Source organism: Diabrotica virgifera, chromosome 2 (genome assembly GCF_917563875.1).
Source record: "Diabrotica virgifera virgifera chromosome 2, PGI_DIABVI_V3a".
Lineage (NCBI taxonomy): Eukaryota > Metazoa > Arthropoda > Insecta > Coleoptera > Chrysomelidae > Diabrotica > Diabrotica virgifera.
In genome coordinates, this window is record NC_065444.1 from 216,344,129 (window position 1) to 216,358,220 (window position 14,092).

Here is a 14,092-nt window from a genome sequence, read left to right on the forward strand (position 1 = left end):
ATTGACTTATTTTATTAACTTTATATAATAAATTTTGCTTTTAATTTGTTCTTTTATTGATTTGTGCAGTTATTTTTTATAAAATAATTTTCACCCCCGAGAAGGGGCGGTATCCACCCTCAGGGTAAAGGCGCAAGGTGGTACCATGTCACCTTTGTTTCTTGACGTATCTTCTAACCACTGACCAATTTTCGTGAAAATCGATGAAGGTTCACCGAAATTGAAGGTAATCGTTGATTTTTACCTTCAGTGACTGCACTATACAAAATAAATTGCAATTTACTGATCTAAATGCGCGTAATTTGGAAGCTTATAAATTATTAAATGATATGTAGTCGCCAAATAATTAGTTTAACGCATTTTAAGTACAACTTTCTCTTAAGCCGGGAAGATAGGGTGGTTTTCTTGCGAAGGGGTTGTAGCTCAATAATCGAAATGCCCTTGATTTAATAGTTTATTCTTAGAGTATATAAGCTATAGGAATTATATCCGCAATACGATATATTTTAAGTTTTCTCAGCATCTTTCTCTTAAGTTAAATCAATTCAAGGGTTGTTTGGGGGTGAAGGGGATGAGCTCAAAAATCGAAACTATATAATTTCAAGAGCTCATAAATAGCTCGTAATTCTGCCGCAAAAACCGATTCAATATTCCTATTTTTAAGTAGTGGGGGGGGGCTGACTCAGCCCCCCCCCACTAGGGTATTAAATTCCTGCTCAGTGGAACGAGCTCAAAATTTTTAGTTTGCGGAATATGAGAGCTCATAAATAGCTCATAAATCAGGGCTATTTGTTTTTTAATTTTTGCAAGTGGGGGGGGCCAGCTCAACACGGGTCGTTTCCTTTTAGGCTCAAAACTTCTTGCCATCATATTATTCGAGCATTTTTCAAAGTCATCTCTCTCTTTTTGTTAATAATATCTTTAAATACGCTAATTTTTTTACACAGAAACCATGCAATCTCGTTTATCTTGCATTGCAATACATTAAATAAATTATCTGAGAATGGAAATATTTCTGAAAAAAGCTAAGTTTTAAAGTAAAATTCAAACAATCTTTTAAACTATCCAAAAATCCTCTCGAGCTATTTATGGTTTCTGTATCCCACTTTTCACATTTTCACCATTTTCCAAAACACTAATACATATTTTTTAATATATTTATATAAATAATATTTATATTTAGTATTTATAATATAAACAATTTCATGTATTTATTTATATAAATAATTCAATAAAATCCATCTTCATACTTTCAAAAAATCAGTCAACGAAGCCCGTCATTGTCAAATGCTGGTAAATCCCATTTAAATTCACCAAAAACATCTTCGTATGCAATTGACAAAACTGCTTATAAGCTAAAGATATGCCCCAAATTTGAACTCACCGCTCACCGTCTAACCCCGATGATTTTTTACATAGGCTTGAGCTTAGACAAGGAAAGAGAGAGGACGAGTAATCCTTGACCAAAAGTGAAGCCAAACTGACACCAGAGATTTTGATCATCGACGTATCTTTGGGGTATTGTTATGCATTGAGTATTTAAAATAAAAACATGAAATGTATTTAAAATGAAGAATTTGTGTACGGTAAATGTTTTATTAAGTTGCTCATATTACGTACATATGTTTCAATACATACATATGTTTTTATTACGAATTTTAGATGATGATTTACTTGATTTTTTATGAAATTTTAACCTTCAACGAACACCCACCACTGGCAACCCATTGTTATTTTTGACGTGACCGCCATGTTTCTGGTGACAAACAAACCAAAAACTGGCTTCACTTTTGGAACGTGTGTTTTAAATGAGTGTTACCCGTCCTCTCTTTTTTCCTTGTCTAAGGGCTTGAGTCGCTGGGGAGAAGCAACTTAAAATCAGATTATGCCGATATAACTCCGAATACCACCGTAGAAATACGATCATGGTCCGAGTACGGAAGGATCCAGCATGCAGCGCTGCTTATACGAGTATGGGTATGGGTATTATACCTATTTCATTGCTTAGTGTTTATTGTATGACAAAAATAGAGTAAAATACGTTTGTCTTTTCTTATCTTATTAGGTAGGTACTTGCTGCTTGTACTACATAATTAAATATTCTCGTACGCAACTTAAAATCCTGCTTATTATGTGTTTGTTCAATTTTTTTTAAATTATCTCAGTTACTCAGTTGGTACGGCATTACTACGGAAACCAAGGGAAGCAATGCTTCCCTTGCTTCCATGGACTGCACGCCCCTGCGATACTCTCAACTGAGCTTGTGTAGTGTACTCCCAGTGCAATTCTAATTGCTGAATTATGAACTGTGTCTATCACTTTCAATAGTGAACCTTTGGCTGAGTTGTAGGCAACAGCAGCATAATCTAGTTTTGAACGGATTAGGGTTTTGTATACAGTCATAAGAGTTTGGAAATCTGCACCCCATTGTTTATAAGATATACTTTTCATTAAGTTAAGGCCGTTTTAAACTGAGAGACGGAGAGAGTGGATGTGGTCTTGCCAAAATAGTCGGCTATCTAGTTTTACTCCCAAGAAGTTAATCGATTCTGAATACTTTATTGGTATATTTTTTAGGCAGAGTTTCGGTGGATTTATGTATTTCTTTGGAGTTTTACTGAAAATCATTGCTTTCGTTTTAGTAGGTGAAAATTCTAGGCCAGTAGTATTAGACCAGTTCTCTAATTTGTAAATGGCTTGCTGTATATGGGTCGTCATTGTTGATATATTTTTACCACGACAGAATATAATAAGATCATCAGCAAATAGACGTGCTTTGACTAATGGGCTAAGTGACTTAGCGATGTCATTGATGGCAATAAGGAAAAGTACAACACTAAGGGTAGACTCTTGAGGAATACTGTTTAATTGAATTTTGGAGTCTGAAAGAAAGTTGTCTATTCGAACTTTGAAGTTTCGCCTATATAAAAAATTATTAATAAATTTGATAATATTTCGTTTAATCGACCAACTTGACAGAATTCTTATGATATATGATCTCCAAATTGTATCATATGCACGTGTTATATCAAAAAATACAGCCAAACATACTTCATTTTTCATATTAAAAAGATTAACAATAATATCGTACAGCATTTTTGCCGGGGAGATCCTTTCAGATAGGTTCCGACTCCAATTCCATCTTTAACCCTATTTTAAGTATCTAATGTCGATTAGATCAATGTATCAATGACAAACATAGATGATCCCAGATGTATAACTATAAATAGCAGTGAGATAGAACAAGTCCATGAATATATCTACCTAGGCCAAATGTTAAAACCTGACAAGAAGAACGAAAGTGTGGAAATCACTAGAAGATCAAGACTAGCATGGGCAGGATTTGGTAAACTTAGTTGGATACTTAAGAACCGCAAAATACCTCAATACTTGAGGAGCAGAGTTTTTAACCAATGCATTCTTCCTATCGTGATATATGGATGTCAAACATGGACCATAACCAAGGCAAATATGAATAAACTGGCCACAACGGAAAGAGCAATGGAAAGAGCAATGCTGGGTATCCGACTATCATTTAAAAATTGGAACGACTTAGTCGAGGAAATGAAACTGAAAAAATGGCAAAACCTCGCAATTTTTTCGTCCAGCATCGATTTGTACAAAAATTTGGGATTATGCTCATTTCACCCTCTAGTTCATTTTCTATATTGAGCCGTTGTACGCTTTTGGTTTTTAACGGTGAAAACTACCCCTAAAAAAACTACTTGTAAAAAATTATAAAATAACATTTTTAAACTTTAGTATTGTCAACATTTGGTTCTTATTAGTTACATAATGATTGTTTTATGCTTTAAGCGATACTATCATAATATTTCGACCCTTAAAACCACCCTTGTTGGATCTATATATAAAAAATTACTTATCCTAAAAGAATAATTTCGGCTTGCATCGATTTACATAAAAATTTGGGATTAGGATCATCTCACCCTGTACTTCATATTCTATAACATGCTCAAGGGCGTCGATTATTTTTAGGGGTGTACACTACCCCTTATTGTCAAAAATTATATAAAAACATTGTAAACTTTAATTGGGTAAAATTTGGTTTTGATTGGATAAAAATAATGATTGTTTTATGCTTTGGGATAAAATATCATAATATTTCAACCCTTAAAAACCACCCTTAAGAACATTACAATTTTTATAAGTAGATAATTTAATAGGTCTATACAGAAAAAAAAGTAGAATAAAAAATTACAAAAACATTTATTTACACAAAAACACGAATTTACAAATATGTAGAAGTACAAATACAAATAGTTTTTAAGTCATCTTCCAGTATACGAACCAGTTCTGTGGTATTATACATGCATTGAAAATGTTCCATAAGCGGACTATTCAAATATTTCGAAAAAAAAATCGTTTTATAAACATAGCTCCTTCATTTTTGGTGATAAAAAGTTTTTTCAAAAATGATTTTGTAGGATTTTTGAGGAACTATAAGACTGTGTAAATTAAATTCCGTTAGATCCCTTAGTATTTAATGGGGGGGTTAAAGGGCTCGAATAAGGGGGTGTTTCCTCGTAAATAGAGGTTTTAAACAGCTATATCTCGCTAACTATTCACTGTAATGAAAATCTATGCACAATATAATTTTAAATATTAGAAAAGCTACAATTTAGTAGTCTATAATTTTTTTCGTATCTCCAGTATTTTCGGAGATATTTTGAAGTAAAATGTAAAAAATACGAAATTGCAAAAAATCATTTTTCCTTTAAACTCCAATTTTTTTAAAATTAGGCCTTTTAAATAGTTCAAACTTCCTGGCTGTATTGACAATACAAATATACATGGAATTACAGAAAGGTGAAGACCAATTTTTAATTAGGAGGGTAGTTAGGGGGTTATTTTCACTGAGTTTTTCGTAGAGAAAGCAGGTACGGACCTTTTTTTGATCATAGTCGCTCTATTTTCATGTTATAAATTTATTATTATTATTCTTTGAAAGGCTTAATTGTATACTTGAAAAAAGATAATTTAAGTTTTCCTCGAAAAATGCAAAGTTTTCCCGTTATTTGGCTTTTAATATTTCAAATTCTGCATTTGATGAGAAAAGCTAACCTTTAACATGCCGTATCTCGGTTTGTATTGGTATTAAAGATATTATAGAAAAAGAATTTGGTTTGTGTTACTGAAAGATACAATTTTGTGTTTTACCGTTTTTATGATTAAATGCATATTTTTCGAGGTATTCTCAAAAAACCCTCTAAAAAAGTCGATTTATTCGACGAAAAACTGTTACTTTCAAGCGCGAATAACTCGAAAAGTATTAGTTTTACGACGAAAATGTAAAAAACGTTTTTTTCTTAGAATTACTTTTTACATCGATTTGAATGGTTAAAATGTAATAAAAAGTTCCCACCAACGAGATGGGGTGGCAACCACCCACAAGGTTTTAGCGTACAGCGGCATGATATAGAAAATGATCCTTGGACTATTCCCTACCTTTTGTGAAAATTTCAAGTAAATCCATACTGGACGAAAAAATTGCGAGCCAAAATGCTTCATTTCCTCGACTAAGTGGGTAAGATCGAAAACAAAAGTCGAGGATGTCACAACAAAAATTACCAAACTCAAATGGAGCTTTACAGGCCACACTGCTAGATAAAAAGACCAACGTTGGCATGCCACAATACAATATTGGAGACCTTACGAAGGGACACGACCAAGAGGAAGACCACAGATAAAATGGGTAGGTGACACTAAAATAATAGCTGGAACAAATTGGAAGAATGTTGCTCAGGATGAGATCGATGGAAGGAGTTGGGAGAGGCCTATGTCCATAAATGCACGATAGAGGCTAAGAAGAATGTCGATGCACACTAGCTCAGGAAAACCGATGGCTTTACGTTCCCTCCGAGGCACGGTGATCGGCTCGTATCATTTTTAGAAATTAAAATGTTGTTGGTGCCGATATTTGAACTCGTTCCTCTAGTTTATGAGGCCAGCATCTTAATATATAAATACAGATAATTACCTTGGTACAGGAGCCTGCAACTTTAAAGGCAATGGTGTTAAGTTCCATGAGCGATTCAGCAATTTCTCTGCAGCTTTTTGAGCACTTTGTACAGTGTTCTTCATCAACATGGCAACCGTCATCGGTCCTACACCTCCTGGTACTGGGGTAATGTAAGACGCTACCTTACTAGCTTCTGCATAATCTACATCACCTACGAGTCTTTGGCCGCTCTTTTTGGTAGGATCTGTAAAAATTAAAAAATTAAAGTATATTAAATATTGATATAGTGATCTTGTGGTTTTTAGTAGCAATATTTGTACTTTTACAACTGTTACAAATTATTCTCTGAATTAGATTGTCGACTTTGGTTCCATTAGTGTTTATTTTGTTTAAAAGTAGAATAAATCCTGTTAGTTAAAAGTATTTTTTTATTTAGCTAATTTCTCGATAACTAATGGCCATTTTCATGGTATCGTGGATTTTTCCAATCAGGTACCTAGTGTAATGTGTAGTGTGTGTGTTGAGTAATTGTCTTGTTACTTAGCAAAATCGAAATCACTGTCTTTGCAAATAGACGCTATTGTCTTTGCAAATATACGCTAATTGTATCCGAACGTCAGCGGTCCTCCGGTGAGTACCGATCCCACAAGGATAGAAACTATGTTCATTCATTATTTTTAAAAAATAAAAAATTCTTCACCCAGGTGAGATTCTAACTCACCACCTTTGTCTCCAAAGGTAGGCGCTCTTATCACTGAGCCACAGAGGGGGTTAAAAGTATTTAATTAGCTCTAAATTAAAAGTATTTGATTAAGCTTTTTATTTTTAAGCATATTTTTGATATATTGTGCAGTACTGAAGGTAGATATGAGCTATTACCTTCGATTTCGTTGAAACTCCATCGATTTTCATGAAAATTGGTGAAACTAATAGATTGTTAGAACGGTTTCCGTCCAGAAAGATCAACGATAAACGCAGAACACACAGCAGAACAAATAATACAGAAATACAGGGAATATAATAATAAACCAAATAAAACTTTTATTGACTTCAGAAGTACCTTTGAACCATAAATAGAACCAAAATAGGAAGGGTATTAAAGGAGATAGGAATCCCAAACAAACTGATAAAACTACAGCAGGTGTGCCTGCAGAACTATAAAGCAAAGATCAAATTTCAGGGAACAATATCAGACGAAGCTAATATCAGAGGTGTGAAACAAGGAGAACCAATCTCTCCCACTCTCTTTCACCTAGTTTTGTAACATTTCTTGAGAGAAGCAAAACTAAAAGGAAATGGAACACAAATTATCCCTTATGCGGAAACAAGCTGGATGTAGAAGCAAAAAAGGTGAAATTAGTATTTAATGAAACCAAAACCAAATACATGAAATTGAACGGATAAGCTAGAAGGGGACTAATAATACCGGGAAAATATAAATTTAAAGAAGTAACCAAGTTCAACTACCTAGGAGTAACAATAGGAAAAAGCAACAAAAACAGAATACAGGAGAGAACCCAGAAGTGTAATGAAGCTTTTGGAAGGAATAAGCAATTACTCAGATCCAAAAACATCAGCAGACAAACAAAATTCAGAGTGCATAAGACACTACAAAGAAGAATATCCTAAGAGCATGGTATAGAAAGACCTCAACACAACTATTCCGTATAACAACCAACAAAGTCACCATAACCAGAATGATCGTCAACGTTCGGAACAAACAGGCACCCTAAGAAGACACTGACATAAGACACTGACCACACCAGTTATCACTTTTGCAATGGAAACCATGACGCTTACAAAAAAAGAGGAGGAAAACCTAAGAACAGTAGAAAGAAAAATAATTAGAGTAATGCTGAATGGGTTGCATCTGCGAGTTCATTTTGAATTAAGTAAAAGACATACGTACTCGCAATCATTTATTGTTAACTTCCGATGACCGGTTTCGCTCTCTATAATATGCAGAGCGTCTTCAGGTCAACGGTTACAAGTAAACTAAATGATGATGATCAAGTACACCTAAGTACATATTTATCCTAAAAACACTAAGGCTAATAGACACAGGCAGTGGCATAAAACAGGGGGACTCATTGAGTGCTATGTTCTTCAATTTAATCATGAATGAAATCATGAAAAGGGTCACCAAAGAAAGAGGATACAGAATGGTAAACAAAGACGTAAAATTACTCTGTTATGCAGACGACGTCATATTGATAGCCCAAAGTAATGTTGCCCAAATTCAAGACCAAGACGAGACTAAGATAGTCTTGGTCCTGGTCTTGCGCCAGTACACCTGGTCTTGGTCTTGGTCTTGGTATTGCGCTCGCGGTCTTGGTCTTGGTCTTGGTCTTGCAGCAAGAGTCTTGCAAGTCTCGCAGTTGCCCATTAGCATATGGCGTATCTTAGAACAACGTTACAGAGTAGGTACATTTTAAGATTGAATATCATAGCCATAGGAAAAACCAACCAAATTAATAAATATCTGACACCGGGTGGGGTTTGAACTCACGGTGTAAGTGATCCGTGCCCATACTCTAACTAACTAAAGTCTATTAGAAACATGCATTTTTTAGTGTATTTGCTATTCACTATCTGTGATTTGAAAAGCATTCAATTCGGTGACAGATCTGCACATTATGCTAATGCCAGTTCTAATTTTTATCCACTACGTTGGGTTGGACAGACCAGCATGGGTTTCAGATTTTATGGCACGTCAGCTGCTTCACAAGCAGAGTGAAACTTACTCTTCAATATCTCACTTGTTAGCCTTATATATAAGGCTATATAGCCGTATTCTTTAACAATATCGCTGGAAAAATATTGTTGCTAGACAGGTAAAGTGTCATTGTATACCGGATACCGGGTATACCAATCAAACTGTGTTTTTTTCTCAAAGTTCGCATTATTTTGTGGAATATTCTAGCATATAAAATACTGAAATTAAAACCCAACTATAGTCTAATGTTTTCTTAACATTCTGTTTTTGATTCATTCGCTTATGTTGTATAACAAAAAAGTTAGGTATTTTATCAACTAGCCATGTTTTTCATTAATACAGGGTGTTTTTAAATAAGTATGGCAAACTTTAAGGGGTAATTCTAAACAAACGAGTCATGTTAAAATGACGTATGCATGACTTTTACGTATGCATGCCAATGGTGAATATTAAATTCTTAATTGTATGTCAAAAATGCGCAATAACTACCTCATAAAACTCACCAAATTTCATTTGCATATCTCAACCGATTTTAGAGCAATAAATAAATCCTGTTTGTAAGAAAAATTTTAATACCCCTATTTCGGAAACGAAGCATTTGCGGACATACCCTCCTATTAGAGGTGATACTCACAAAGTGCACTTTTTTGAGATTTTGACATTTTCATCAATTTGAACTCAATACGGTACTGTCCAGCTCTGAAGAAATCAACTGGGGCTCTATTCTAATTGCTCAGATAATTTATAGTATACTTCACTAAGTGCATGATTGTGAATTTCGGTTTCAAGGTAAAACTCATTAAAACTTATTATTGCCCTTAGTGAATTTTTCCTTACAATCTGGAGTGCCGAATCAGTAATACATATTATTTAGTGATCTTTCAAACAATACATTATTAAACATAACTGTTTATTATTTTTGTGTTCATTATCTATTCGGCGATTGATTAAAGACATGAGCTTAAATTATTTCTTTGTAGCAAATGTTTTACATAATCTATTTTGCGATCAAGCAGGCGACTTGTGTGTTATATTGTATTGTATTGTTGAAACTGTATATTATTCGTGTGCATTATCTGTTCGGCGATTGATTAAAAAAATATGGGTTTAAATTTCTTTGTAACAGATAGCCTACGCTTACATAATGGGTAACATTATCTATTTTATGGTTAAGCAGGCGACTTTTGTGGCTGTCGCCGAAAATAATGGCATTTATTTTCAAACAACGAAACTTATTGTTCATTTTTTAAAGAATAGACTGTTATTTTTGATAGATCGTTAGTAGTTGTAAGTCAGCAAAATGTTGTATAGGTACCTTTGTATGTATACAATGGATGTTGATATTTTAACAGTAACATTACTTCAGTTTCTATCACATGTGATTTTCTATAGAGGCAACTGTTTTGTATAAACTTATTTATGTACTTAATAATTATTTATTAACATTGTATTCATTACCTATTTCATTTTGAATCCCAACGTCATGATACTTTATGGAGATAAATTCATTAACTTCTCAATATCCAATAATTGTGTTTATGGAAAAATTCATCAAGTACAAAGTGTAGCTATTGAATTTTACCTCTAATAGGACATACCTATGTTTATAAATCAAATCAAACTGTCATTATTTTTCGTGCTGAATTACCCTGTAAGGTTACCATACTTATTTAAAACACCCTGCATTGATGAAAAACATGGCTAGTTAAAAAAGTACCTAAGTTTTTTATTATCCAACATAAACGAATGAATTAAAAAACAGAATGTTAAGAAAATATGTATTTAAAAACACAGTTTGATTGGTACACTCGTACTAAAAACCTGGACAATTAAGTTCAGAGCAAAGAAATCGTCTGCTGTTAAAGATGTGCAAAATATTTTATTCTCCTATATACTCCCTAAAACGACTTTCAGTTCTAACCGCAAGACGCAAGAGTCTCGCAGGCTTAGTCTTGTTCTTGCTTAAGTCTTGCATGCTAAGTCTTGGTCTTGGTCTTGCTAAAATTAGGCGGTCTTGGTCTTGGTCTTGGTCTTGCGAAAACGCAAGAACAAGACCAAGACTGCAAGACCAAGACCGATTTTGGGCAACACTAGCCCAAAGTGAAGATATTCAGCAAAGACATAAAATAAAAGCAAAAGAATTTAATATAACAACCTCAACTCAGAAAACAATCACCAAAGAACCACTCAGATGTAAAATAGACATTGATAGCATCAGGAGGATGTCTTAATAACACTATATTGCGAAACCGCCATTTCAACACTGAGATGAAGTGAAGAATTTATAAAGCCAGTGTAAGACCAATAATTACATATATGCATCATAAACAAGACCCGATACAGCCACAACACAAAGACTACTGGAAATGGCAGAGATCAGAGTCTTCTTCTTCTTCATGTGCCTTGTCCGTTGCGGACGTTGGCTATCATCATAGCAATTTTAATTTTGTTTGCGGCGTTTCTAAATAATTCGATCGATGTTAGTCCAACCCATTGGCGTAAGTTTTGAAGCCATGAGTGTCTTCTTCTTCCGGGTCCGCGTTTAATTTCTATTTTACCCTATATTATCAGTTGGAGTATATGATATTTATCATGTCTCATAATATGACCAGGTATTCAAATTTCAAGTATTCAAGAGATCAGCGTATTGAGAAGAATTACAGGAAATACGCTGAGAGATCGAAAGAGGAGTGAAAACATTAGAAGACAATGCAACGTACAGTGTATAAACGAATGGACACTAAATAGAAAAAAGAATGGAATACCCACACAAGTAGACTGGTAGAGACCCGTGTGGTCAAAATAGCAAGAGATAAACTACCAATCGGTAGAAGAAGTGACGGCCGACCGCGCAAAAGATGGAGTGACAACCTTCCATAGAGACACCTACCAATCCGTCAAAGAACAAGCAGAGTTGCTTATAAAGAGGAAAAAGAAGTAGTAGAGATATTACTCCTATTATTAAAAAAAATTTAATTTTATGGAAACAATAAGTAAAGATTTGTACATACCTTTGCAATAGAATAATTGTATATTTAATCAAATGGTTTCATGACAGTACTGATCTAAACTATAAACGGAAGCATGTTCGACTAATTTGAACAAAAGGGTGATTAATTTAAATAGTTCTTTTATCTTAGACGGAAAGTTACCGCAATTTTATTATAGCATTATTTTATCAGTTTATTTTTTATCTCTGGCCATATTATGATACTGGCACCGAATAAATAAATATGAAATTATTTCGGTTCTTTATGTTGACGTCACTAATTATAGACGTTTAGACAACAATTTATCCAACTGGAACTACTTAGTAAAGGTAAACTACTAATTGCTCTGATAACAAACTCAAAATTCTTACCCGTAACCTTGACAATATGATCTATATTGTCATAAAAAACCGCATATAATTTTTGGAAAAAAATGGCAAAAGAAAATGTGACCCTTGTTACATAAAAGTTGTTCTGAAGGTAACAAATGAGGATGGAACTTAGCCCATAAAATTATTAAAACTGTACTTTCACAATTTAGCGTAAATAAAAACCTAGCCTTACAACCATCTAAAAATTTGCCTAGAGGTAACAGAAGCTATGGGACACCAAATTCAGAACCAAAGAAAACTTCCTTATTGGCGGGATGAAGAAATAGAATGATAAATAGAAAATAAAAGAAAGAAATAGAAAAATAAAAATAAAACTACCTACCAAATATTTTTGAATACAAAGGACTACACTGAAAAACTTATATAAAAGGAGACATAACCCAAAGTGTAGTGTACTAAGCCAAAGATGATCATGTTATATTAATCGCAGATAACTTAGGGGATACACTTTCTACATTCGCTTAAAGTCTGTCTGAGAGATACGCCAGTCAATGAGAGCAAGAACAGAATATTACCTAAAAATTCTATCCTACTGCATGTATTTTAATAAAATTTTGAGAATACCCTCCACTTATCTCCTAATTCAAAGTTACCCTATATACTATGACGCTTTTATCTTGGGGGCGGTTCCCATCCCTTCTCGGGGGGTGGAAGGCGTATTTTGGTTAAAATAACCACGGAAGTGGCTAGAGAACCTGATTCTAAGCAAAAACTGTTCTATAATTTTTTTTGAAATCTCAATACTTTTTGATTTATTTTTGATTGAAAATTGGCCATTTTCATTGAAACATAACACATTTTCGAACGGTTTTTTGAGAGTACCTTAAAAACTATGCATCTAACTAAAAAAGCTATGAAAAACATTTTTGTAGCTAATAAAAAAAACAAAGAGATTCGTTCCTTCATAAATCTTCTAGTTGTAATACAAAAAGAGATACGGTAGGTGAAAAGAGTTTGTCTTTATGGTGCATGCTCAAATCGGTGTATTCGACTTTAAATAACAGAGAAACGGTCGATTTTAGACCAATTCCTTTTATAGTGCTTGAGTGTGTATGTGTTTGTGTTTTATCGGCACTGGTTTTAGCAACCCACTGCCCAGTCAATGTAATGCTTGAAAAGGTCTTTAAAATGAGCAATGTTAAATGTCGATTACATTTAAACTAAGCGAGATGTTCTGCAAAAAATTGATGACTAATATATTTTAAGAAAAATGAGAAGTATATTTTAACCCCTCATCTACCAGAATTTAAATGCATCATTTTCCTTCTACAATACCTTTTATTATAGTGTTATTTCTGTGTTCAAAAAGTTGGACGGATTTAAAATGAATGATTTTTGAAAAAACAAATAAGATCAAATTATAGAGCGCATTTTTAATTTTTCTTAAAAATCTTCCTATTTATCCATGTAACTCGAAAATTATAAGAAATACAGTAATGAAAAATGAAAACAAATGTTTTATCTAAAAGACCCTACATTTTTTACGGTATTTTTTTTCGTATCTCTTATCATTTTCGAGTTACATGGAGAAAAAGGGAGATTTTTAAGAAAATTTAAAAATGCGATCTATAATTTGATCTTATTTTTTTTCAAAAACCATTCATTTTAAACCCATACAACTTTTTGAACATGGAAATACCACTATAATAAAAGGTATTGTGGAAAGGTGGATAAGGAGTTAAATATACTTCTCATTTGTTCTTAAAATACATTAGTCATCAATTTTCTTTTGCAGCATATATATCGCTTAGTTTGAATGTAATCGTTTGAATATTTGAATTTAATTTTGCTCATTTCAAAGGTCTTTTCAAGCACTACAAAAGGTATTAATAGCATTATTATACACCTAAAATCGACCGTTTCTCTGTTATTTCAAGTTGAATACACCTATTTGAGCATGCACCAGAAAACAAACTCTTTCACCTACCATATCGCTTTTTTGTATTATAACTTGAAGGTTTTTAAGGTAGTTTTTAAGGTATTTGCACAAAACCGTCTGAAAAGGTGTCATTTT

The 14,092-nt window shown here is 33.4% G+C and overlaps 1 protein-coding gene across 1 annotated transcript in view; it reads right to left on the reverse strand.

Annotated features, from left to right (window-relative positions):
* Positions 1-14,092, reverse strand: part of LOC114327777 (C-1-tetrahydrofolate synthase, cytoplasmic) — a 187,478-nt gene that overhangs the window by 32,418 nt on the left and 140,968 nt on the right. Inside the window, exon 7 of the mRNA XM_050643088.1 lies at positions 5,999-6,224. Within this exon, the coding sequence (XP_050499045.1) occupies positions 5,999-6,224 (226 nt within the window). The remainder of the gene's footprint in view (positions 1-5,998; positions 6,225-14,092) is intronic.